This window comes from Pteropus medius, unplaced genomic scaffold (assembly GCF_902729225.1).
Source record: "Pteropus medius unplaced genomic scaffold, Ma_sr-lr_union100, whole genome shotgun sequence".
Taxonomy (NCBI): domain Eukaryota; kingdom Metazoa; phylum Chordata; class Mammalia; order Chiroptera; family Pteropodidae; genus Pteropus; species Pteropus medius.
This window is the reverse complement of record NW_024344378.1, coordinates 23,763,906-23,790,957: the sequence shown is the minus strand read 5'-3', so window position 1 is coordinate 23,790,957 and position 27,052 is coordinate 23,763,906. Positions and strand designations below refer to the sequence as shown.

Sequence of the window (27,052 nt, the reverse complement as noted above, 5' to 3'; positions counted from 1 at the left end):
AGGCTTATGTTCCTAAATTGAGAAGCAGACTGTTAGCAAATAAACAATAAATAAGCAAGCTAATTTCAGGCTGTTCTGAGTACTATAAAGGGAACAAATAGGATGGGATGGTGGAGAAGGACTTTGGTGTAGGCATGGAGGGTATAAACAGAGCAGTCAGGGAAGAACTTTCTAAAGAGATAATGTTTGTGCTGAGAGTTAAAAGATGTTTTATCAGTTAGAATTGCATTCACTTACATCTAACAGAAATCTAATCACAGTAGCTTAATCGGATAGGGATTACTTTTTCACATAACTGCCAAGCCCAGAGAAGGCAATCCAAGTCTGGTAGGGTGGCTATATCATAGGTGCACTAATCTTCATCCATCTTCTTGGCCATCTCTATGAAGGCTTCTATCCTCTAGTTCAGTGGCTGTCAAACTTTAGCATGCATCAGAATCACGTGAAGAGCTTGTTGAAACAGATTGCTGGGCCCTACACTCTAAGTTTCTGATTTGGTGGATCTGGGTCGAGGCCTGGTAATTTGCATTTATAACAAGTTCCTACGTGGTGCTGAGACTGCTAGTCTGGGAACCACACTTTGAGGACCTCAGTTCTAGCCTCATGACCATTTTCATGGCAAGAAAATGCATAAAAAGAAGGGGAGGTAGAGGGTGCAGGTGGTTTAGCTCTTTTAAAAAGCTTCCCAGGAGTCTGTTTACTTATATCATATTGGCCAGAACTGTATCACTCCTTTTAAAAGAGAAGTATTTTAAATGGCTATATTGCTCTCCTAATAAAATCAGTGTTCTATTGTTGGTGAAGAAGAAGGGGACGATGGCTATTCTGTAGGCATCTCTGGCTTCCCAGAAGAGAGGAAGCCAGTCATGCAGAGACCTGTGGCAAGAACATTTCAGACAAAGAAAACTGCAATTGCAAAAGCCTTGAATCCAGAAAGAGACTTACATGGGAGAGAAGAATCGTAGCACATAAGGTTGGAGAAGTAGCCAAGGACTAGATCACATAGGCCATGGTAAAAAGTTTTTATATATATATATATATATATATATATATATATATATATATATATATATATATAAAAATAAACTGGAGGTTTCTCAAAAAACCATGAAAAATATATATAAATATATATAGAGAGAGAGAGAGCAGGAGAATTTATATATTTATATATATTTATATATATACTGCAGGAGAATTTATTTATATATATATTTATATATATATTTATATATATATATTGCAGGAGAATTTATATATTTTTATTTTTTATGGTTTTTTTTATTAGTTTCAAGTATACAGTACATTGGTTAGACATTTATATCGTTTATAAAATGATTCCCCTAATTGCTCCTACTCTCTTCTGGTTTTCCACCTCGCCAATATATTAATGCTAACTGCATTCCCTATGCCATGCTCCCCATCCCGGTGACCACCTATCAACTACTAATATGTACTTCTTTAACCCTTCACCTCATTCTCCCAGCCACCCAACCCCTCCTCCCCTCTGTCCATCAACAAATCGTCCTCTATATTTGTGAGTCTGTTTTTGATTAGTTTCTTCTTTTTGTTCCTTAGATTTCACATATAAGTGAAATCATATGGTATTTATCTTTCTCTGACTTATTTCACTCAGCATAATAACCTCTAGTGTAGCAAATGGTAGGATTTCATTTTTTTAATGGCTGAGTAATATTCCATTGTATATATGAACCATAACTTCTTTATCCAATCGTCTGTTGATGGGCATTTAGTTTCCTTCCATATCTTGGCTATTGTAAATTGTGCTTCTATGAACATAAGGATGCATAGGTCTTTACGGATTATTGTTTTGGTTTTCTTTGGATAAATACCCAAAAGTGCAATTGCTGGGTCAAAAGGTATATCCATTTTTAGTTTTTTGAGAAACCTCCAGACTGTTTTCCATAGCGGCTGTACCAATTTGCAATTTTCTCCTCATCCTTGCCAACACTTCTTGTTCTTTGATTTATTGATGATAGCCATTCTGGCAAGTGTGAGGTGATATCTCATTGTGGTTTTAATTTGCATCTCTCTGATGATTAGTGACCTTGAGAATCTTTTCATATGTCTATTGGCCCTCCGTATTTCCTCTTTGGAGAAGTATCTGTTCAGGTCTTCTGCCCAATTTTTAATTAGATTGTTTTTTTTTTTCTTTGTTGAGTTGTATGAGTTTTTTATATACTTTGGATATTAACCTTTTATCAGATGTATTAACAAATATCTTCTCCCAATCAATTGGTTGTCTTTTTGTTTTGTTGATCGTTTCCTTTGATGTACAAAAACTTTTTAGTTTGATGTAGTCCCATTTGTTTATTTTTTCTTTTGTTTCCCTTGCCTAGGGAGGTATATCCAAAAAGAAATTAGAGTTTACTGCCTATGTTTTCTTCAAAAAGTTGAGATTTTATTTAAAGTATAATAGCAAATCATTGAAAGGTTTAAGTAACTTGAATAAAATAATATTTTTCTCTTTTATATTTGAGGTTATTTTTTAATTATTTTTACAGATTCTCATTTTATGTAAGTGCATAAATACGATCATATTTTTTAAGTGCAGGTTCTATTTTCCTTTCCCCTTTTTGCTTGTGTCCCTGTCCCATTGTTCTCCCTTCCTCTGCTCACATTATTCACCCCACCCACCCTCTTACTAACCAGCTATGTATCCTTCCACTTACCAACCTTCTCAAATATTCCTATGCATACATATATAAATATAATGTATACACACATTTGCATATGTTCCTGTATGTTTTATAAAAACAGGACCACATTATGAGGCTACTGCCAGTATAACACAGAATATTGTTTTACAGCAAAATATATATATATATAAAGAGTACACTCTAAAATAGTGATAAAAAATGTACTGAATATATAAATCAATAGTATAGTCATATATTATCAATATCATGTATTATGTACTGTATATAACTGTGTGCTCAGCTTTTATACAACTGGCAGTACAATGGGTTTTTTATACCAACATCACCACAAACACGTGAGTAGTGAGTTGCTCTAGGAAGTTACAACAGCTACGTCACTAGGTGATAGGAATTTTTCAGCTCCATTATAATCTTATGGGACTACTGTCATATATGTGGTCTGTCATTGGGTGAAATGTCATTAAGTGGCATGTGACTGTGTATGTAATAAAGAAATTTATTATAAAGAATTGGCTTACGAAGTTATGGAGGCTAAGAAGTCCCAAGATCTGAAGTTGACAAGCTGGAGACCCCAGAAAGCTAGTGGTATAAGTTCCAATCTGAAAGCCAGCAGGCTCAAGACTCACAAAACGCCAATGTTTCAGTTTGAGTCTGAAGGTCAAAAATGACCTTTGTCCCATCTCAAAGTAGTCAGGCAGGAGGAGTTCCCTCTCACTCACAGGAGTGTCAACCTTTTTGTTGTATTCAGGCCTTCAACTGATTGAATGAGGGCCACCCACATTAGAGGTGTGATATTGTGATATAATAAATATATATTTGATCTCTGTCCCCAGTTCCTCACATAAGGTTTTCTAAAACCCTTGGAATTTCCTGAGTGATAGGGATCAGAGGCATTATCTTTTGATATTCATAACAGACCCCTTCAATGAGTTTATGCTAATAAGGTGACTCTTTGTGAGCCCCTAGATAGCTTCAGGATGGGGGCTGGAACCAACCATGTGTTAGAGGGTCAGAACTCTCAGCCCTATCTATCCCTTGACCTCCAGGAAGGGGACAGGGGCTGGAAACAGAGATAATTACCAATGATTTAATTAATCATGTCTACATAATGGAACTTCCATAAAACCTCCAAACGACAGGGTTAAGAGGGTTTCCTGGTTGATGAACCTATAGAGGTGCTGGGACAGTGACATGCACAGAGAAGGCATGGAGGCTCCACACCCTTTCCCTATACCTTGTCCTATGTATCTCTGCCATCTGGTTGTTGCTGAGTTGTATACTTTATAATAAACCAGTAATACTAAGTAGAGTGTTTCCTAGTGGGTTATTCTAACAAATTATTGAACCTGTGAAGAGGGTCATGGGAGTCCTTAATTTAGAGCTGGTCAGTCAGAAGTACAGGAGGCCCAGGACTTGTGATTCGTGTCTGAACTAGAGGCAGTCTTATGGGACTGAGCCCTTACCTTCTGGGATCTGATACTCGCTCCAGGTAGATAGTGTCAGAACTGAATTAAATAGTAGGACACTCAATTGGTGTCATTTGGTAAATTAGTTAGTGTGAGGGAAAAAATCCACATATTTAGTCTCAGAAGCGTTGTAAATAACATCATATAGGAGGGCAATATGCTTTGTTCAGTCTGAGTCAAATGTTAATCTCATTCAAAAATATCCTCACAGACACACCCAGAAAAATGTTTGATCAAGTATATAGCATTTTAAAATTTGGAATACCTCCTTGTAAATTACAGATAATAAATATTGGCATATTCTGCCCCTCATTTTAAAAAATAGCCTTAAAAACTATCCTTAACATTCTGCATTATGCTAAAAGTCTGGAAATGTGATCTAGGAACTCTTCCATATCAAGCTCACAACAGGTGTGATTTACCTTTTAATGAACACTCCAACTGCTAGGTGAATATTTTGGAGGACAGGAGAAATGGTATTAAAACTAGTTAAAAAACTATTGTACAAATCCAAGTGAGAGATGATGGTGTTTTGTGCTAGGATGTTGAGAGTGGACACAAATAGTAATTGTAGTAAGTTGAATAGTGCCCCAAAGGTCACCACACATCTGAAGAAATCCTCCAATACGTGAATCAAAGATTAAAACAAACAAAAGAAACTGTGATGTAACAGACAATGAATGAAGAGAGAAGAAAGTTTTATTAAAAAAAAAACTTTACTATCCTTAGAGTAATAAGGGAAATACTGTACCTGTAATTAAAAAAAAAAAAAAAACACACACACACAAAAAAAACCAGAATGCTATATTTTTAAAAATCTGAGAACATGAAAGAGCTGTTAGAAAATAATAGAAAATTTTAAATCCGGAAGGAAAGTTTGTATTGAAAGTTGTGGAAATCTCCCCAAAAGAGAATAAAGGGACAAAGAAAGGGATAATAGGCAAGCAAAAATAAGAAATTTAGATGAGCTTAGGAAATCCAAGATCTGAATAATATGAGTTCCAGAAAGTGAGAAATGAGAAAATAGAAGAGTGCAAATTATAAAAGAAATTCTAGAAAATCTCCAGAACCTGTAGTTTTTCTCAGAATAAAAGGCCCACTGCCCAGAATGATAAATTAAAAATGACCCATACCAAAATATGTCATTGTAAAATCAGATCACTGAGAACATGAGAAATTCAGAATCGTTTCAGGTTTCTTATAAAATAAGAATCAGAACAGCATCAGGTTTTTCAATAACAGTACTGGAAGCTAGAAGACATTAGAGCATGCCTTTAAAATTATGAAGGGAAATGGTTTCTGGATTAGAATTTCATACCTAGCCAAACGACCAAGTGTGAAGGTAGAGTAAAGATATTTTCAGATATACAAGGTCTCTAAGATTTGCCTCCTAGGCACCCTCAGAAAGCTACTGGAGTATGTAAACTAAAGAAAAGAGACATGGGATCCTGGAAACAGGGATCTAACCAAGGGTAGGCAGCTGTCTATCAGCTCTAGAGAGAAATCCATCAATATTGGAGCAGCAGGATCAGGGTAGATGAGTCCAGGAGGATAAAATAAGAGAAGAAAGATAGAACTAATAGATAATCGGATAGGCTTGGCTGTTTGGAAAGTGAATTGAGGCATTTTACAGAGCTATCGGAGGAAGTAGAAAACTTAGATACAGACTCGAACAAAGCTAAGAAAAAAAATTCCAGGAAAACAAAAAGGAAAGCAATAATTATAGGACAGCATGTGGCTCAACAGTGAACAATGTTTATGTAGCTATAACAATGGAAACAACTGAAAATGGGTGTAACCAAAAATATGTTCAAATTATACATTAGCGAGATGAAGGGGGAAATGTGTGTGTGAAGGGTAATATAAACTTTATAAAGCATCTAAATCTTCATTTTCCAGGACAATATATAACTATACCTTAAAAGGATAAATCAAAATCATAATATAAACATGTTGTTTTGAAAGATAGCAAATACTGTGAGAAATAGCTAAAAGGGTTCAAAGTGGTTACCTCTTTGTAATGGGACTCTAATATTAAAAGAAGTTGATCTACATTGTCAGAAAAATGAGGGAGTAGGAACAAGGAATTGTTGCTTTTCATTATATGTTTTTTTAGAATTATTTGACTTCTAATAGGTATACATGAACTACCTTGATGCACTATAAATTTAAAACCTTTAAAACCGGATAATGATCAGAGCTTTATGGGGAGTGTTATGCCTCTTTCCTTACAGGAGACTTTGCAACATGTGTGTGGCAAGAGTAAAGAACTTAAAATGTTAAAGTCAGAATCAATCTCAGTCATCACTCAGTTCAGTTTATAGATGATGAACTTGAGTCTCAGAGAAGGGAAATGACCTTCTAAGGGGACTCCACTGGGAAGCAGCAAATCAAGAACAAACCAGAGCCCAGGGCCTTTGCATCCAGTGGGATACAAGGAAGCCATTGAAAGGAATCCTGAATGTTGTTAGGGAATATTCACCAGAATATATAGTATGACAAAAGCTAGGTACATGACAGTGTAAAGTGCTACCATTTGTGCACAAAATGGGGCAAGGGTGTTATTTACATGCATGTTATTTACATCACTTTCTATTCTCTTTTTCTGTTTATTTTTCTTCATAGCACTTGTCACCATGACTTTGCTGCTGTTGTTCATTTATTGTATTTCTCCCCATTAATATATAAACTCTATGAGAGCAGCCTTTATTTAGGAATGAATTAAATATCTAAGTGTGTCCATCTTGCCCCAAAGGAATTAATGAAGAAATAAATCATAATAAACCTGAAATTTGCATTTTAGGAACTTATAATCTAAGACACACTAGGGAAATTATATATATCCACACACATATTAGTCTATAAAATGAATGAACGTTAAAGTCATTTCATCATATGTGGCAACCCAAAAAATAGAATAATTTCTAAATAAATATCTCCCAGTGCATAACACCTTCAAAGTAGAAACTATGAAAAACAACCTATTCATTACACTGATGATTATAGCCTGTGACCTATTTTTCTGAAAGGGTTCTTACATAAGTTCTGGATATTTGAGCTGGGAAGCCAACTTATTGGGAAGCCAAATTATTGTCATGAAGTTGCTTAGTACACATAGATTGGAATCCAAGGCGGTGGGGACCACTGAAATACCATAAATGGCATGGAGCTTTTGCCTGATGTGTCCATCTTCTCCCTAGGGAACCCCTGCAACTGAGATAGGCCAGGGTGGCCTCTCCCTGGACAATGCTGGGCTAGGCTAGGCTCTGCCAACTTCTGCTTCTGAGTTTCTTTTGTCTTGCCTTTGGTTCCTGTAGCTCTGATGATCTGCTCATAAGCATTGTCTCACATGGCTCACATACCTATCTGCAGCTGTTCTTCAAATGTATGAAGATTTCATTGTGATAAATAAAATTCAGATTCATGTAATGTACATTCATCACTTTATAATAGCTCTTTATCATTCGTCTTTTGGGACAAAGGATTCTAAGTAAAAGGGGTAGGGTTACATGATTTTTTAAATATTAAAATAGGTTGATCTACATTCTCAGAAAAATGAGGATCGCTGTCCTGAGCTGACTATCTACTTCTGTTGTGATGTTAAACCAAACAGGTTAAAATACAATTAGTTAGATTTCTGCTAATCATATTTCAGTTCCTACATCACCTTAATTGATGTTGGAGTGTTTCCACAGTTTTGTAGTTTCCTGATTTACGACCACAGATGGTGAATTACGTCTACTATGGATTTGACAAGCTAGGTTACTAAAGGTAATCTTAACTCCCTTCAAAGCTTTTGGGAATCTCTAAAGCAAAAGAAATAAGGAAGGAGAAGAGATTAATTCGGTTTCTAGAAGAAAGAGTAGGTTTTGAGATGGAACTTAAAATTTTGACAGCAGAATTTCAGAGAAAGCACTTTAGGGGCTGTCGAAATGGCTAAAGCTCATATGGAGGGACTAATAATCCCACTGAGAAGCCCATAGAATGTATGGGGCTAGCGTAATCTGAGACGAGGCATACTGAATCCATGCTATGAAGGGTTTCAAACGCCAAGCTGAGGCGTGAGACCCTATGTCTGCGAGCATTCGGGAGCCATCGAAAGTTCTCAGCAGGTGAGTGGCATGACCGGATTGGCCACCGGGATGATGATCAACATCACAATTTCTCCCGCACTCTCTTCTGACCTCTGCCCACCCTTTAGGCAGGCTTCGTGGTAGTCGTCGGTGGGGTTCTCGGACTACGCCAAGGGCAGAATCTTGCGGGGAGAGCGGGTGAAGCTTCCCCAGCCTGGCCCAGGCCGGCAAGCCGTCGCCGGGCGCTGCACCTGGGCCCGGCTCAGCCGCCGATTGGACGGCTCGGGGTGACCCCGCTGTATCGCGAGACGAGATTGGCAGCGGCTGGGCCGCATGTACCCCCGCGCTGGCTTTGTACCCGGAGCCGCCTGCCGGTGCTTTAACAATGGGCGGCGCGAGAGCCCCGGCTCTGGGCCGGAGCTGAGGCCGGCGCTTCGCGGCCGACTGTCCGCAGCATGAGCGGTGCCGGTGTCCCCCGCACGCTGGCGGGGCTGGGACTGTGAAGGCCGCGGTTCCGGGTAAGGGAGGCCGCCGTGGGGGCCGGCAGGCCTGGGCTGGGCGCCGGACACCGGACCCACCCGGCCCGGCCTTTTGTTCGCCTTTCTGGGGCCGCGCGATTCCGTGCGCTTCTCGGGACGAGGAGGGGGCGGGCTTGCGCGCTGGGCCCGGCGGGTCCGCGGGGAGGCTCCCGCGGAGGAGCGCGCGCCGGACTGTCTGCAGCGGGGACTCGGAGCCGTGCGAGCGTTCGTCCCCGAGTTTCTCCGCGGGAGGTTTTCGCCTCAGGGGGGCTGTTGCTGGTGTCAAGTCTCTCCGCTACTCAGGGCCGGCGGGAGAATTCGAAGCCGGGACGCGGGGAGCCCGAAGCCGGTCCCACCGACCCTCTCCAGCTTTCCGGAGTACACACTCGGGGTCGCACGGTGGGAACTCAGGCCCCAGTTAGTCCCCTTTTGCCCGGCACCCAGTCCGGCAGTTTTCAAAATTAGCCAGTTCCTCCTGGCACTGGGTGGCTCGGGCCTTTGCTGTAGCGTTAGGGAATTGGTTTGAATCATGCCAGTTTTTAGGACGAGTCAGGTGTAGATGAAAGGTCACCTACGGTGATCTGAGGTCACACCCCTTAGCGAGTGGGCGCAGAGGGCCTTATGGAGGGAGCTGGCAGTGACCGCGTCTGGGGTTTGTCTTACAGACTGAAGTTGCCGCGTCTGGCCAGGCGCGCCTCCGGATCCCATGGAGCTGGAGGGGCAGTGGTGGCGGGGACAGTTGGCTGCAGATATTCATCAAGCGCTTCGGTACAAGGTAAACCTTGATGCTTGGACCTTTCCGTTCCGTGTCTTGCGCCAGATAGTAAGAATCTCGGCACCCTGGAAAGTGAGGTTCTTTAACCACTAGCTTCCAGACCAGAAAAGGCGAGTTTACTTATTTACTCAAGGTTAATTAACTTCTTGGGTTTTTCCCTGGCAACTTAAATGAGGACAGGGGCGAGGGGGTCATGATAGTTGCGAGAGGGAAGGTGTGAAAAGACATTCTGATGTTCTTGTTTCCAGGTGGAACAAGGATTTGATATGGTATTTAAAAAGATGTATGCGCTGGCTTTTTATTGGGCAGAGAGGCCCTCCTTGTTCTATAGTTGCTGTTGTATGCAGCTGTTATGTCACATTTGTACATAAATAAGTCCTTCAGCCTTTCCACTTGCTTGCTGTGAGACTTTGGATAAGTTACTTAATTTTCTATTTCCCAATTTCCTCATCTGTAAAATGAATAGAACGTGCCTTATGGGATGATTGTGAAGATTAAATGAGTTAATATTGTACATGTGCTTAGAACAGTGCTTAGCGTATAGAATGCACTAAAAAAGTCATTTGTTATTCTCTACTCCTGAGGCCCCAAATTTGGAGCTGCTCAGAAAGCCTTAAGATAGAAGGAGTTGGCTGCTGCTTCCAGCTGATATCAAAGGCAGAAAGTAGACCTAATATACTTAATAGCTATTGGGAAGAAAAATATACTTTTCTGGCACAACGCACAGTGTATTGTTGCTCTTCAGTAACAATTTTCTCTATGTCATGCTCAATAGGGTCAGTTCTACCTCTTTGATAACCAGAAGAGAGACCAGATCCAGAATTATCTCTAACTTGACTCAGTTTCACCTTTATAGAGAGTGCCATTTGTTAGGTATAGAAAATTAAGAAGAAGCAAAACAGCTGACTCTTTAATAAAAAGGATGCTGACTGTTGGAGTTGAGAGATCCAGGGATGATAATGAACTTGTATCTAAATTTCTTTTGACCAGGTTAAGTAGATTAGAAAACCTAATTCTGACTTAAATTGTTAACAATTGTACCCTTTTCTAAGGTTTGAGATTTCTAAATGCTGCTTATTCTGACATTCAGTCTCTTGGACACACTAAACGCACGTCAGTCCCCTAAGAGGTCATTTGCACCACAGAAAAGTCTCAACTATGGAATGGTTCTTTGGAATGTTAAGAGAGTTTGAGCTTTTCCACTTTGAAAGTTGTCCAGACACTTAGGAGATTGGGGGTGGGGGAGCAGATGTTGCCTTTCAGTTTTAGATGTTCTTCTTTTCTAAGTATCAGCTCTTTATCTCTCTGGTATGTGGTGAAATTAATTATGTATTTTTTTAATGACATGAAACTTAAAAGATTTTTCTTGGTGATTTCCCTGGTTTTTGATTCTTACATTTTACGTTTAATTTTAATTCTGAATTAATTTTTATCAGATGAGGTTGGAAGTAGATTTTCTGAATGATTTTGTGTATTAGGCTCTGGGGAGGATCCAAGGACTAAGACACAACTGTACAAAAGTCGCTTATGAACTCTCAGAGGACAAGATAGTGCAGGCTCTGAAAGAATGCCTCGGAAAGTTATCTTGAGCCATTTGTGGCATGCTATTCTGGGTTGTCTTTATTTTTTTAAGCATTTTGTAAACCACATTTCTTGTGATTTCATATAATGGCCACACTTTATAAAGAATTCATACTGATCAGTAAAACTTGAACATATGGAACTGGAGAGAGCATTGTTTTATAGTACATTGAGGAAAGTTAAAATGAACTTTTCTCGGGGGTGGCTCCATAGTGTAGTGGTTAGCACCTTTACACACAGAAGGTCTTGGGTTTGCGCCCCAGGTGGAACCACGGACCATACCCTGAGTGCGCCGGGGACGCCAAGCTAGGCCCCCAGTGCGCCCGGGGCTCCCCAGGGGCGCCACGGTCCCGGTGCACGCCGCAAGCCTGTTGGGGGAGACGCCCCGCCTTCAGAGATCCAGTTCTTAAGGGGAAACGGCAACATCCATAGGTCAGGGGTGGAAGTGGGGGCGGTAATCAAAGGGATGGGGGGGACTTTTCTCATAAAAAATACATGTTAATTCTAGTCTGTTAAGTAGATGACTTAGTTGGATAATCGTATGCTTGTTTATTTACCATACTTGAGTGCCTACAGTGTACAAGGTGCTATGCCAGGTATTAAGAGTGTAACAGTGATGGAAACAGGCATGATCCTTGCCTTTATGGAGTCCAATATAATATAATTAAAGAGTTATCTAGATTTAGGTCTTCCTTTGGGCAGTTGCCATTAGGAAACTATGAAAGGTGTTCGATGTTTAAATCCAAGGTTTATGGAATAATTGTTGTGGCTAGCATTGTGTCTACTAGGGAAGAGTAAAAATTTCCACAAATAGAAGTCCTCTTTAACCCCAAATGCCAGCTATACAGTTTTTTGTAAAATATAATTACTTTCCCCCTCCCCCCCAAAAAAATCGTACAAAGCAGCTGTCCTTTTATGCCGTGTCATCTTTTTCTTCTCATTGTTTTGCTATTTATACTACTGTCTTAGGATCTTGGGGGAATATTATCCTTTATGACAAATGGAAGCAATGTTAGCTTTGTGAGAAACATTAACTATTCCATGGAATTGTACTTAGACTTGTGAGTATTCCTTCTATGCCTTTATTTCCATCCTGGCTGGACACTTAACCCGTTCTGGGAAGAGGATGGCACTTGGGTTGGTGAGCTGATGAGGACTTGAGACTGAGAATGGACATGACAGTTCAGGTCCCTCTGTGCTATTGTCCCGTGAGATCCTGAGAAGCAGACAGGAACAGGAGTGTTCAATCTAGGGGATCAAGAATAGACATGAGAAGAAACTCGTAAACTGAGATAAGCATAGGTCATTTTCTCATCTTTGTGTAACTGTAGTACCTGGACAAAGAGAACTATATCTGACATCCCCTGGTAAGCACTGCATTTTATCATTTAAAATGATAAGAAGAGAATGTATTGGACACATTGTTGAAAATCTCCTAGTGATGGCAGCTTGGGGTTCTTGCTTTTGTTTTGTCTTCATGTAATAAAGTTAACATAGATAAAAATAAAGTCCACCAGTGTTTTCCAGCTGTTTCCCATCGAGTCTTGAAGACCTTGTTCAGGCCTCTCTTGGAGAAAGCCTACTCTGGCTTTCTTTTCCCAAGAACCCACCCCCGATCTAGGTTAGATCTCTCAGTGTTCCTGTAATGCCCTGTGATTACTGTGTTCTAACAATCTGTATTTTTGTTCACCTGCTAGAGAGAGGCTTGACACTTTTCCATCTCTTATCCATGAGGTTAGCACAGTGTCTGCTATATGGGAAATGCTCAATGTCACCTGATGACAACAAAGAAAGGTGAAGTTTGAAATTGTAACTCATTTACACCATTGTAAAGATCTAGACATGGTAAAGGAGAAAAGAAAAACCCTAGGGGCTGCATGAGAAATCGGCAGGTGCTTTTTATTTGGAGAAGTTAATTTTTTTTCTTATCTTCAAAGAGCCAACTCCACCTAAGCCAGTGGTTTTTTTCCCCCCCTCAATAGCATTTGTTTATTCTTTTCTCACTTATACAAAAATTAAAAACATAAAATGACCCATTAGCCTATGTCCGAAGTAACTACTATTAGTATTATTTTTAATTTTAAGTGATATTTGCACATGGCTAAAAATTTTTTCAGATATTATAAGAAGGATTAAAATGAGCTTTCCCCAACCCTCACTATTTCCTGATCCCCTAAGGTTACCACCATTATATTTTTCCCCTGAAAAGATACCCAATAAATTAGTAGATATACAAATAAAATTTTTTTATTGTTGATACAAGAGGTCATAATATGTTTGCTGTTCTGTACCTTCCTTTTACTCCAACCTCACTCAATTTATCAAAATTTTCCATATCAACACAGATAAATCCGCTGCCCTTTAGTTTAATGTCCACATTTGAATCAATGTCCCATAATTTAATCAGTTCGCTCTTGATGGATGTCAAGCTTTTTTTAATTACACTTTTTGTGATAATTGTAGATTCACATACAGTTGTAAGAAATGGTACAGAAAGATTCCCCTTATCCAGGTTCCCCTAGTGGTAATTCTTGTAAAACTATAGTACAATTATCACAACCAGGATATTGACAGAGTGAACGTTTTCTATCACCACAAGGATCTCTCCTGTTACCCTTATATAGCCAAGCCGTCTTTCCTCTCACTCTCATCTCCCCCTACCCTTAACCCCTGGCAACCACTAATCTGTTCTTCATTTCTATAATTTTGTCATGTCAAGAATATTAATTGTATAAATGGAATTATATGTGACCTTTGGGATTGGCTATATTCATTTAGCATAGTTTCCTGGAGAGCCATCCAGTTGTTGGATGTAAAGTTTTTTATTCCACTATATTGCTATTAAAAACAGTGCTGCAAAGGACTATATATATATGGTAAATGGTGTTGCTAATTTAAAGGGTATCTGCAATCTGCATTTAAAATTTTTTATATTACCTACTGCCCTCCAAAAGGTTATATTATCAACCTGACCAATAATATATGAGAGTTCCTATTTCCACTCTTGATATCATAAACAAAAATTAAGAAATATAATCTGATAAACGAAAAACCATATAATTCTTTAATTTTGAATGAGATGAAGCATCTTTTTATGTGTTTGGCCCCATTTCATCTATGAACTGTCCATATCTGTTGTTTTTACTTATTGATTTGGAAGAGTTCTCTAAATAACAAATTAGCTCTTTATCGTATGTGTCAGAAATATTTATTAAATTCATCTAATCTCCCCTGATTTGAAATACCTTTGTTATCAAACATGTTCTTCTATTCAAGAAAAAGGAATATCTTTCCATGTATGCAAGTCTTTCATAGTCCTTTGAATTTTAATGTTGTTTTCATGTAGTGCTGGCATATTTAGATTTATTTCTAGGTGTTTTAATTTTTATAGTTACTGTTGATGGAATCTTCTATTTTCTAAACAGCTCTTAGTATGCAGAAAAGCTATTTTTTTAATATTAATTTTGTAAATAGTCATCTTACTGAATTCTTACTGTTTCTCTTTATTTTTCTGTTGATTTTCTTTCTTTTTTTTTTCTGAATATAAATCCTGTCACCCAAAAAGTAATAACTGTTTCTGAAAGTGACTTTTTTTTTTCTAATAGTTAAACCTTGTCTTTCCTTTTTCTATTTAGATCGACTAGTATTCACAGAATAGTGTTAAATAATATTACAATAGTTAGCATTAGAATGCTAATCCTTTTATTGTTTCAATAAATGGATTGAAACAAATGAGATGCTAGCTTTTATCCGTTATTTCTCCCAGAGTCACCTTTGTCTAGATGCTGTTTTAGCATCTGTCAAGATGATTGTGCATTTTTATGTGTGAATTTTTATTGTGACATTTATTAGTAGATTTTCTAATATCAAGCCATCCTTGCATTCCTTGGATGTACTGCAGTTGATAGTAATGCACTCTTTGGATACATTACTAAATTACATTGGATAGTATTTTATCTAAAATTTTATATCTTATTAAATTGGATTGATATGTAACTTCCATTTTTTATTGTTGTTAAATGTGCATAACAAAATTTACCATTTAAACCATTTTTAAGTATACAGTTCAGTGACATTGGATATATTTACATTGTTCTACTATAACCACTGCCCACCTTCATAACTTTTTCATTTTCCCAGACTGAACTCTATACAATAATTCCCCATTCTCCTTGCCTTCCAGCCCCTAGTAACCACAATTCTACTTTCTGTCTCTGTGATTTTGACCACTTTAAATACCACATCATACAATATTTGTCCTTTGTGTCTGGCTTATTTTGTGTAGCATACTGTCTTTGAGATTCATCCATGCTGTAGCATATATCAAAATTTCCTTTCTTTTTAAAGATGAATAATAATCCACATTTTGTTTATTCATTTATTTATCGATAGACACTTGGGTTGTTTTCACCTTTGGCTGTTGTGAATAATGCTGCTATGAATGTGGATGTACAACTATCTGTTTGAGTCCATACTTTTAATTCTTTTGGGTATATACCTAAAAGTGGAATTTCTGGATCATGTGGTAATTCTACATTTAATTTTTTTGGGGGGCGGCGGGATTAGAGTACTGTTAATCACAGTGGCTGCACAGTTTTATATTCTCACCAATACACAAGGATTCCAGTTTTTCCACATCCTTGCCAACATTTATTTTCTGTTTTCTTTTTGTTTTGATAATAGCATTCCTAATGGGTACAAAGTGGTATCTCATAATGATTTTTATTTGCATTTCCCTAATGATTAGTGACATTGAAAACCTTTATATGTGCTTATTGACCATTTGTATATCTTCTTTGGATAAATATTTATTCAAGTTTGTCCATTTTCTAATTGAGTTGTTTGTTTTTTTGTTGTAGTCGAGTTGTATATATGAGTTCTTTATAAAATCTGAATATTAACCAGATAATATTCACCAGATAATATTAACCTTATCAGATATATGATTTGCAGATATTTTCTCCTATTCTGTGGGTTACCTTTTTTACTCTGTAAATGGTGTCCTTTGATGCACAAAAGTTTTTAATTTTATCGAAGTACTTTATTTTTTTGCCTTTGCTTTCGGGGTCATATCCATGTTATTTCCTTCTATTGTATTATCTGTTGGGATCAGTATGACACTGATCTCATAACCTTTTCATCTTTCTCTGTGCTCTGGAAATACTTTAGTAGTATAAATTTTCTAATTTTTAAAGGATAAGATCGTATAATTCTGAGATTGAACAGTGATAATGGGGAAAATTTTAGTTGTATGACAGGATGATCACAAAGGAGAGATCATAAAACTGCTGAAGGGGAAACATAATTAGAAGATACTAGTGTGTGACTACTAATCTCTACCTTTCACATCCCTGTATGTAACATACTTAGAGTATGTCCACTTATCTGTTAATTCTCACCAAAAGCTTTGAGCTTCTTGGAGGGGTTTTGTGTATGTGATATGGTTGGTTTTTGAGTAAGGATATTTTTTCTTAAAACACCTGATAAAGAAAACAGGGTTCTTTTATTTAAAACTTTGCTTGTATATACCCATTCCATGATGCAAGAAACACCTATAATTAGTCATGTCAGAGGTGATTAAGAATAAGAAGAAAAGTTTGATTTAAATTTTAAATGCCATTCATTATTCTTCTATTCAACTTTCTGTTTTTATTTTTCTGTTTCACTCATGGAAAGTATGCTTTAGGTACTTTTAACACTAATATATGAGAGGTGGGTGTGGGAGTCATCTTTGCACTGTAAGAATACTTTTCCTACAGGCTATGTTAACTAAATGTTGTTCCTCTTGATTTAGGAGCTAAAGTTGCCCTCCTACAAAGGCCAGTCCCCTCAACTAAGTCTCAGAAGGTATTTTGCTGACTTGATTGCCATTGTAAGCAATCGCTTCACACTCTGCCCTTCTGCTCGACATCTTGCTGTCTACTTGCTGGACCTGTTTATGGATCGGTATGACATCTCTATCCAGCAGCTGCATTTAGTTGCACTTTCCTGTCTGCTTCTAGCAAGTAAGTATGAGTTGGATATACATGATTAGAAATTTATATTGTTTATAATAAATTTATGTAGAACTCAGTAAAATATCACCAGATTCCATTCTTCCAGTTTACTAGTATCAGAAAATTTATGTTGAAAGTGTTCCTGGGCACTGTAATTTTTAACCAGACATTAAAATGGGGCTCTAGAGTCTTTTAAAAACATATGTGCCTAATTCTTACATCCTGAAAAGTTTGATACAAATGTGTAGGCCACCCCAGATGTACTGACTAAGAATCTACATCAGGTGGCCTAGGGATTTTTTAACTTTTTAAAACTTCCAGAGGTGATTCTGATGTACCTTTCCAATTGAGAGTCACTGCCTCATTCAGGAGCAGTCGAGCTCCACAGGAGATACTTGGCAATGTGTGGAGACGGTTTTGGTTGTCATAACCTAGGAGGATGCTACTAACATGGAGTGAGTAGAAACGTGGGATGCTGCTAAACATCAACAATGCATGGGACAGTCCCCCACAAAGGATTATGTGGCCCAAAATGTCAGTGGCCGAAAAATTCTGTCTAAAAGGTACCATACTCATATATTAGATTACCTTCTACTGACTACATAATGAGATGGCTTGCTGTTATACATGTGAAAACCTTTGCTTATGTCGTAGATACAACTATGTAGTAGGCTGTAATGTAGAGTTCTGATATAGCAATACTTGTTACCCGGTGCAGAATGATGTTGGGCCTCTTGGTGCCTCTTTCTTACAACATCTCATACCTCATTTCATTGCTTTTTTGTACCCCGACTGAAGAGAGAGTGAATAAAGGAATCGAAATTGAGTTTTTCTTCTTTTAGTAATGTGAAAAGATTGTATTTGATTTGGAAGTTGAATCCATTTTGTAGTTTTTATGTTATTCATGTCATTGCAATAGAAATTTAAGCCCCACTTCAAAGTAGTATGTAGAAATATCTGCTGCTAACCCCCACTTGATGGTTTGGTATCCAATGTGGCTGCTCTCTAAAGAACATTTTCACTATACCGTGCCACCAGAGTTCTTTCTATAACACCTTTGTGCTTTGACTGCAGATAAACCTAAAACCAAATGCAGACCTTTGTGGTATCATTTTTGATACTAATCTTTTCTCAGATTTTTTTTTTCCTATCCTATTCTTCCTTTGATCTGATGAGCTCAGCTACTTATTTTATCTCCTTGAAGGTCTTTTTATAAGTTATTTCACATCCTTGGTGGACCAGACTGGATATAAATGAACACAGCCCTAGTGATGACTTCCCACTGACTGTGGGTAAAAGTAGAAACTCCTTAATGTAACATTTAGAACCTTTCATAAATGGTTTCTTGTTATCCTACAGAATGTTAGTTTATTATGAGATCAGTTTATAGTAGAGAGACACTAGAAATCAGATATACAAGTAATGCTATTTTAAAAACTTGGGATCATTAATGAAAAATAATGTTTTGCCTGCCGTAGCCATCACTACTATCCTTTTACAACTTCCAGGCCCCTCCTACTCTATGCCTCTGATTCTTAAAGTGTGGTATGGGCCAAGAGGGAGACTCCTTGGTAGACTGAAATTATGAATGATATATAGTCAGTTCATAGACTGACTTACATTTGTGACTAAAGTTTACTTACTGGTAACTTATTAAATGAATTAGGGAATACTAAACTAGATATTCATAAACAACATTTTACTACCAAAGTTCACTAAGGACTCTAGTTGAATAGTAAGAATTCTGGCCACCGAGCAATGCTGGGGAGTGGTTCTAAATTCATACAATTTCTACAATATGGGGAAAAGATTCACTTTATTTGTGTACCATCTTAGGTTGGTTGGAATGCAGTTTTCAATTGTTCTTATTTTTAAATTACCACTATTACTTTAACATCATACTCAATTTATTTTATTGAATACTATTTGATTTAATCTCTGTGGTAACATATAGTTGCTTTTTGCTCATTTTTGAGGAGGTAGGCTTTAGGATTTTTATTTGCTGTGGTTCAAATATGAGTTGTTTATTACCTATTAAAAAGTCAGATACCTCTTCCATTTTAACACCCTCTGACCTCTCTTTCCCTGAGAGAGAAGAATTGCTTTTACACTGTTTCTTCTCCACTGGAAAGTGAGAAAGTGTGAGATCAGTATCCCCCAGGGTTTCAGCCCCTCCCAAGTAAGCAGTGGTCAAAAGAGTTCAAGCTATCAGTTCTATACAAGAATTCAAAGAAGCTAGCTCTTAGTAGCAAGGTGCAGTCTTTCTTCACTTCATCTGTAACTTTGCTGCAACAGAAGTGCTTAGGATGCTTATAAATTGGTAGCCTGTTTTCAGTATCTGATAATCTGTTTTAAATTTGTGGAGTTCATTGTAGTGTTTCTTTCATTCTTATACTCTGTCTTCTTATATTTAAAACCAACGGCAGTTCTCCAATTAGTTATCATAAACTTTATTCAGATAATGCTTCGCTTCTCACAGAATGATTGAATGCTGTATGTTTCCCTCTCCAAGCTGTTTCCTGCTTTGGGATGGGGAGCCTGTTATATAAAAGTGAAGAACAGTTTACAGCCAACATGACTGGGTGACTGTCGGATTCCAGTTATTAAATAGGTTGGGAGGCCCTTGGTATAGTTTGGTCAAAGATGGATTTCAGCTTTTTAGTTCCACGTACTAATGCGTATCCAGCTCCCTGAGTGTCAACACTATTTAGAGGTAGAAGGAAAGGGCCTGCAAATTATCTGATTGGAGGGTGGTGCATAGTATTGTAGAGCAGGAATTATAGTGATGGATTTGCCTAGGTTTGAATCTCTTGACAGCAAAATGAATTTCAACAATTCTTGAGTCTCAGATTGCTTTTCTATAAAATAAAAGTAAAGACACTTATCTTACAAAGTTGTGAGGATCAAGTGGGATAATAAAACCACATAGAAGATTGAAATATAAAAGTTTAGAATCACAATGATTAATTCTTCCATAAGCTGTTCTATAATCTTTAGTCAAGGTCCCCAGCTCTAAGGTTCTGGCTAGTTCAAGAAAAGACTGTTTTATCTTGGGAAATTCAAATTTCACACTTTGATGTCTATACCTTGGCTTCCCTTGGCTCTTTGATCAGTGTTGACTTGTGAAGAGCATGAAAGCAGCCTTGGAGATGAGACTTTTGATAATTTGCTCAAGGTATTGGGGAAATAAGAAATCATATTGGACTCAAGATGAAGCCAAAAGTGAGATTATAGACTTTTAGTAGTAAACATTTGTGACAAATGCTGGTTCTCCTTGCTCATCAATACTGGATTGACAAAGCTTTTTATTATCTGATAGGTGAAAAAATTGAATCTCACTGCTGATTTGATTTATACCTCAATTTTAATGAAAAAAAATCGTTTCTTCTTGTGAATTGCCACTTCCTGTTTCTTATCCATTGTTCTGCTAGACTGATAACCTTATAAATTTGTGAGAATTCTTAGTATACATAAGGATGACTTCTTACTTTGTAATAAAAGAACAAAATGTAGGTTGGCAGAGCTCACAGTGACATCTGATCCTTGCCCTCCTACCACATACCTGCCATTCTCTGCTGGCTTTGAAAACATACTAGTTTCTAGGGCTGATTTGAGCATTTCCTATAAAGGAAAGACAACCTGATGTTTTGTTTCTGTGGCCTCTAATTCTTTATTGTCTGGGAAGCAAATGTGAATTTCCTGTGCCCTTATTTCCTGTTTGGGGCCTTTATCAATATAATCACATGGCTTCTGGCATTTCCTTTCAATTGAAGAAACTGAGCTTTATGATCCGTATGTGGTATTGTGGATAAGTAGATTTAAAATACCCATATACATAGCATTTAGCACAACAAAAACTATCACTATGAATGCAGGTACTCATTGAACCTGTCACACATTTTGCAATCCTTTGATATCCATGAATCTGAGTATTTATATTCCTATATATGATGAAAAAGTTCCAAAAAACTTAAACTTGAATTAAGATCCCAAGTATGGTATTTATGCAGTGTGCAGTTTATTTTTAATGTTGTGAATCAAGATGCAAGACTTTCACACTTGTTATAGCCAAGTACTTTAGAAATATAGAAACCCCATAGGTGTTTAATAATATAGAAGTCTATCTATTTTGGTAATTGTTGTTCCTATATTACCCAGCGCAATACTTCGGTCTATCAGTACAGATTTGAGAATTCAAACATAAGTCTTCCTTTTGTTTTTATTTTTAGTTTGGCTCAACTTATTTGACCTTAAATGAATTGGCCAACCTTGCTAACTTGGTTTCTTGAGCTATGAAGTTGGTCATACACAATTTTGTTTTCAATGCTGAAAGTTTCAAGGAGATAATATGAAACATTCTTGATCTTTGAACAGTGAATTATGGTGTATTAATTTCTTCAAAGGAACTTCAAACATGATATACACTTATTAATTTTTACAATATTTCTTTGAAGTATACTGCCAGTGTTGTTGCTGCTACACAAATGGCAAGGCACTTTGAAAGCCTTAATGATTCATCCAGAAGGACTGAACTAAATTCCTAGGTCATTCTACTGTTATAGGAAAGAAACTCACTGTTCTCAGTATATCTTTATGCAGTAATGATGTTAGATGACTGTACCATGAAGACCACTTTAGTGCTTTGAGCTATACTGAGCATCTGGGCTGAGTGACCCTTGCCATGACCATTTGTTGTAGCGGCTTCAATGTATGGTAAACCCATCTCTTCTGGTTTCTATTGCTTTGGCAGTCATTCCGGCTCTTCTAAAAAAATGTTTTTAAATAAATAAAATTATAAGATTTCCAAGGAAACTAAATATATTGAAATAGTTATCAAAATAATAGAACAAAATTTTCATATAGTAATATGTAACATTCTAACAACTTATTTTGAACAAATATAAGTGTAAAAGCTACTGTGAGAAACCTATAATTGCAATATAATAGGACTGTTTTAAACCTTAAAGTAAAATAGAACATAATGCTATGGATGGTAAGAGGCTTTAGTTATAATTTCCATTCTTGTATAGACCACCACGGAACAAAGACCCAAAGAGACTTAAAGACAATTCTTTGGTTCTGTTGCTGCATCTGAATAATCATAATAGTACTTGATAGTTTAAATTTTTTCCAGCCATGAGTTCTAGAAATACCTAAAATGAATTTTTTATATCTATGTTTGTATGTATATGTATAGCTATATCTATATATATGCTTGCTTGGAAATTAAAATGTAAGGTGGCATTTATTCTATCGAAAAATTATTCTGAGGCTGGAGAGGGAATCCTATTCCTCAGCTTGTACATGTGGATAAGTATTTCCTGAAAAGAAGTGAATGCCTAAAATAATGAAGTTCTGCCATCAGAATGTCTTTACTCCTATTCTGCTTTGAGTAAGGGGATATAAAAGTGCATATAAAGTCTCCCCCACCCCCTCTTTATTTTTTATTTTTTTTTGGTAACAGATTAGCTAGGTTTTTGTTTTCAATTCAGAAGAAGAGGGATAGTTTTTTGTGGAATGATAATGCTTGTATTACGTATTTACCCAGTTTTTCCCCAGATCTCTCTCTCTCTCTGGAATGTGATTGTGCTGAAAATAGGCCAAGATGAAACACTTGAAGTTTAGCTATTTGTGATTTCAAATAACTTTATGGCATTAAGTTCTCTAAACTTTCTTTTATTTGAAAATAATTCTTTTACCAACTACTACTGCCTCTCCCCGCCCCCCTCCCACCCCAGAAAGAAATTTTCTGAAAAGATTCAGCTGGTGAGATTTGAGAGTTCTTTTCCATTAACATATGACTTTTTTCATTACACAATAGGACATAGATCAAAATGTTTACATGTTCCTTTTTTTTTTTTATTGGGGGTAGGGGATGGAGGTATTGGGAGATAAAACATGCAAATATAAGAACCACAGACTTTTGATATTATTGTATCTGCCCAAGGTAGAGAAAAGAATGTCTTTGGATCTAAATCTTTGCAGTAAGACAGCAAATCTCATTTAAGTGACTAGACCTATAATGTTCACTTGCCTAACATTTTCTCTCTATTTTTTTCCCTTTCCTTATAAGGTAAATTTGAAGAAAAAGAAGATAGTGTGCCTAAGCTAGAGCAGCTCAACAGCCTGGGTTGTATGACTAATATGAATCTAGTATTAACAAAACAAAATTTGCTACATATGGAACTATTATTATTAGAAACCTTTCAGTGGAACCTTTGCCTTCCAACAGCTGCCCATTTCATTGAGTATTATCTCTCCGAAGCAGTACATGAAACAGATCTTCATGATGGCTGGCCAATGATTTGTTTGGAAAAAACTAAACTCTACATGGCCAAGTATGCAGATTACTTCCTGGAAGTATCTTTGCAAGGTGAGTCATTGTGGATACCAGTAAGTGACTTGTGAGCTTGTGACTTATGTGTTCTGTTTCTTAAGTTCATTTTTGATGTCTCCACAGATTATGCCTTTCTAAATTATGCACCTTCTTTAGTAGCTGCTGCATGTGTGGCTTCTTCAAGGATTATACTTCGTCTTTCTCCAACGTGGCCTACAAGACTGCATCGTCTTACTGCTTACACCTGGGATTTCTTAGTGCAGTGCATTGAACGGCTATTGATGTAAGCCTCTTTGTTTTTGTGTTTATAATTTCTCATTAATATTTTTCTTCATGTATAAGAGGCCCTTAAAGCAACTTCTCAAAAGCACAGAGCTTTTAGGGGATTTGCTCCAACAGCTGCCATGAATAAGCTGCTGTAATCCAGGTATAGGTTGTCATTAATATTGAGTCTGAGTACCTGACAAGAAAAGGAGCTGCTTGTATGTGAGCCCATGATTCCAAAATCAGTCCTAGCAAATCTTGCCTTGGTCCCCATTTCTGCATCTTTGAATTGTTAGGCTCCAGGATGTTACCAGAGTAGCAACCGCATTTAGGTGCTTATTGTGGACATATCTCCCAAGCTGGACACAGCCCTTGAAGCTACCAGCAGCCAGTTCCCAAGGTTTGTAGCAAGGGAAAGAACTTTTAGAAGGATAAGAGTGAGATCTCACTATTCTTGGAATTACGGTGATAGTGACTCCTGTCTAGGCAGTCGGACAATCCATAGTCAGCTATTGAGGAGTTGGGCGTGGTACGTGATTTTTCTTACAAATTCTTCTCAAGGAATATTAACAGTTTCCTTTCTCTCCATGTCGCAGTGCTCATGATAATGATGTGAAAGAAGCAAACAAACAAAGAGGACAGGCAGGACCTCAGCCAGCACAGCTAAGTGTGTTCCAGACAGCCTCCCAGCCCTCACGGCCAGTTCACTTTCAGCAACCTCAGTATCTCCATCAGACTCATCAGACCTCACTGCAGTATCGCCATCCTGTGTCAGAACAACCAAGCTGTCAGCAGATTGTATCTACTACACACACCTCATCTTATACACTACAGACATGTCCTGCTGGCTTCCAAACTAGTGTTCAGGGCCTTGGGCACGTGCAGACTGGTGTTGGGATGTCACTGGCAATACCAGTAGAAGTTAAGCCCTGTCTGAATGTTTCTTATAACCGGAGTTACCAGATAAATGAACATTACCCTTGCATCACTCCATGTTTTGAAAGGTGATTTTATGCGAAGGTAACACCTGATCCAAACTGTTTAGTGACTTGAAGCTCTTGGGGCAATCTTTTGGTAAGCTTCTCTAAAGGGATTCAAATTGCATCAGAACTCTTCAGATACTAGCACCAGGAAGACTGAATATCCTTTTGAATGCACCATGAGTACCCGGGAGGACTAAGCAAACACTGCAAATACTTTAACAGTATGTATGTCACATTCTCTTAAATCCCTATATGACAGAAATTTCAAGCCCCAGATGATGGTCCAGATATTTCAAAAATATTCAGAAATGCAACAGAAAATCTGGACAGACTCTAATTCACTGTTTTAAGATTTGACCTGTGGTGGGCTCTGGGCCTAATTTGGCTTATATGTCAGAGATTAATATTTGTGGACTTGCCAAACAGTCTTTTTATGAAGGAAAGTTACAGTATTAATTTTTGGAGACGTCCTTTTTTTATTCTGCAGTTTGGAGTTATATTTTTGATCTACAAATGAATTTTTGATTAAGTTTAAACTCATGAATTGCTATGCTATACTGATCTGTGCAGTAAAAAAAAAAAATTTTTTTTTTTAGATGACTGTATAACTTCCTTTCACAGATAGTATAGGGGTCTGGATTTATTTACTAAAATTAAGGGTGGAGTAGATCTCATCTTAAAATCATGGTCATAAATTTTGTTGGGTTTTTTTCCCCATAAGTGATCAACCTCAAATCTTTAGACTTAAAACACATTAACTCAGGGAATTTGTACTACTTGGAAACACTTAACTGTAATGCAACATGTTTTGGGAATGTTATAGTATGAACTACCTTTATAACATAGGTTAAAACACTCCTGCTAGATGTGTTTTCAAATGAGAACATAGTTGTAGCCCAGAATGAATGAAATGATGTTTTCTAACATTCATAATACATATATAGGTTTTGCATTTCTCAGTGCAATCAATGATTTATACTCAGATTTGATATTACTCTAAAAAGATTTTTTCAAGGAAAGATAACTATAAAATGTCAATACTAGAATAAAGTCCTGTAGGGTTTTTTTAAGTGGCATGTGGCCAGGGTAGTTCTCAGGTTGTGCTAGAGCAGCACTTTCTTATGTGTAAGACAGGTTTTATAAGCAGCTGTTGAATCAGTTTAACTAGACAGAGGTACTGCTTACCAAATTCAGTAGCCATTTTCATTAGATTGGCCCCAGAACTGCCCTGGGACATTTCACTGTACTGGTAATGAGTGAAAACAGCAATAATAAATCATTATAGGAAGGGCAATTTGGGGGTAAAGAGTTCAGAGGTAGTAAACGTAAAAAGTAAAAATTTAAAAAAATCATTGTAATAACTAAAACTATACATTGTGCTCTTAACTGTGGGAGAAGAGAGATTTGGTGAAGGGAAGCTTTCTGATTTAAAAATTCGTAAGGTCTGTCTTTTTCTTTGTGTTTTTTAAAGATAGCACTTGAATAGAAGGGAAATTGCATGGCAGGTATGTGACTGCCACAATATGCATTGAAGACAAACTTATTATAAAGATGTTGTGGGTATGCAGCAGGAGTCTCTGTAAGCAAGCCAAATGGCTTCTGTTAGGAAGGGAAAGGACTCAGTACAGTAATAAAATGATCTAGATGGTTCCAGTGGATAAATGTGGGTGGGTGACTTCTGCCAGCATGAATTCTTAGGGAATGTCCCTTTCCTTAAAAGAAAGGTAACTTTTATAGAATACATAGGGCATGATATGGATTTATTAGTCTGGTAGATCAAAATAAACCACTCAGGTAAGAACACTCACTCATGGCAGTTTTCAAGCATGAAAATTGTTTTCTGAAAGTACCACTTTTCCTCTTTATAGATGGCTGCTAATTGGATTTTGGTAGTTCTTACCTCAAGAGAACTTGAATTATTTGGGGGAAAGTAGATTCAAAAGGAGTATATCTTTCACATTCACATTCAGAACCCAGAAACCTGGAGTCCAATTTTCAGTATTTTAACTACCTCAATAGTACTATGAATGTAAAATATTGGGATAGAGATCCCAACTTGAAACAACAACCGGTGCCTATGGTAATTTAATGTCTTGTCAAATGCTTTTATTGGTTGGTTTAAATGTCATTCTTGTTATAGAAGAATATGCCTTTTTTAAAAGCTTATAATAACACTTTCCCAGTTTATATTTTAAAAAGCTAAAGAACACTGGATTAATCTTTTTGGGGGGCGTAGAATAAAATAATTGGTTACTATTGCTGCATACCCAGGGTAGGGTGGGGTGGAGTGAATGGAGAACCAGAACTATTTTAAAAACATTAGGTTTCAGTATAAATACGACTCACAACTGCTAGCTTTGGAGGATGTGGGTGGGGGGAGT

At 37.4% G+C, this 27,052-nt stretch overlaps 1 protein-coding gene across 2 annotated transcripts; it reads left to right on the top strand.

The window, feature by feature from the left end:
- Positions 1 to 8,595: 8,595 nt before the first annotated feature.
- Positions 8,596 to 27,052, top strand: CCNJ (cyclin J). 2 transcript variants are annotated; one of them, XM_039871653.1, is made up of 6 exons: positions 8,596 to 8,735; positions 9,401 to 9,510; positions 16,886 to 17,096; positions 23,161 to 23,460; positions 23,584 to 23,707; positions 24,285 to 27,052. In XM_039871653.1, the coding sequence occupies exons 2-6, from the start codon at positions 9,442 to 9,444 to the stop codon at positions 24,694 to 24,696; spliced, it is 1,116 nt and encodes a 371-aa protein (XP_039727587.1). In that variant the 5' UTR covers positions 8,596 to 8,735; positions 9,401 to 9,441; the 3' UTR covers positions 24,697 to 27,052. The 2 variants fall into 2 exon arrangements, with proteins under 2 accessions (XP_039727587.1, XP_039727586.1); XM_039871652.1 differs by having other exon boundaries at positions 23,548 to 23,707; positions 24,285 to 25,127.

What these genes read in the sequence shown, in the direction of transcription:
- CCNJ (XM_039871652.1), top strand. Translation starts at nt 9,442, where the DNA reads ATGGAGCTGGAGGGGCAGTGGTGGCGGGGACAGTTGGCTGCAGATATT. An exon ending in ATCAAGCGCTTCGGTACAAG is followed by an intron (nt 9,511 to 16,885) that starts GTAAACCTTGAT and finishes CTCTTGATTTAG; the next exon opens with GAGCTAAAGTTGCCCTCCTA. An exon ending in CCTGGAAGTATCTTTGCAAG is followed by an intron (nt 23,461 to 23,547) that starts GTGAGTCATTGT and finishes ATGTCTCCACAG; the next exon opens with ATTATGCCTTTCTAAATTAT.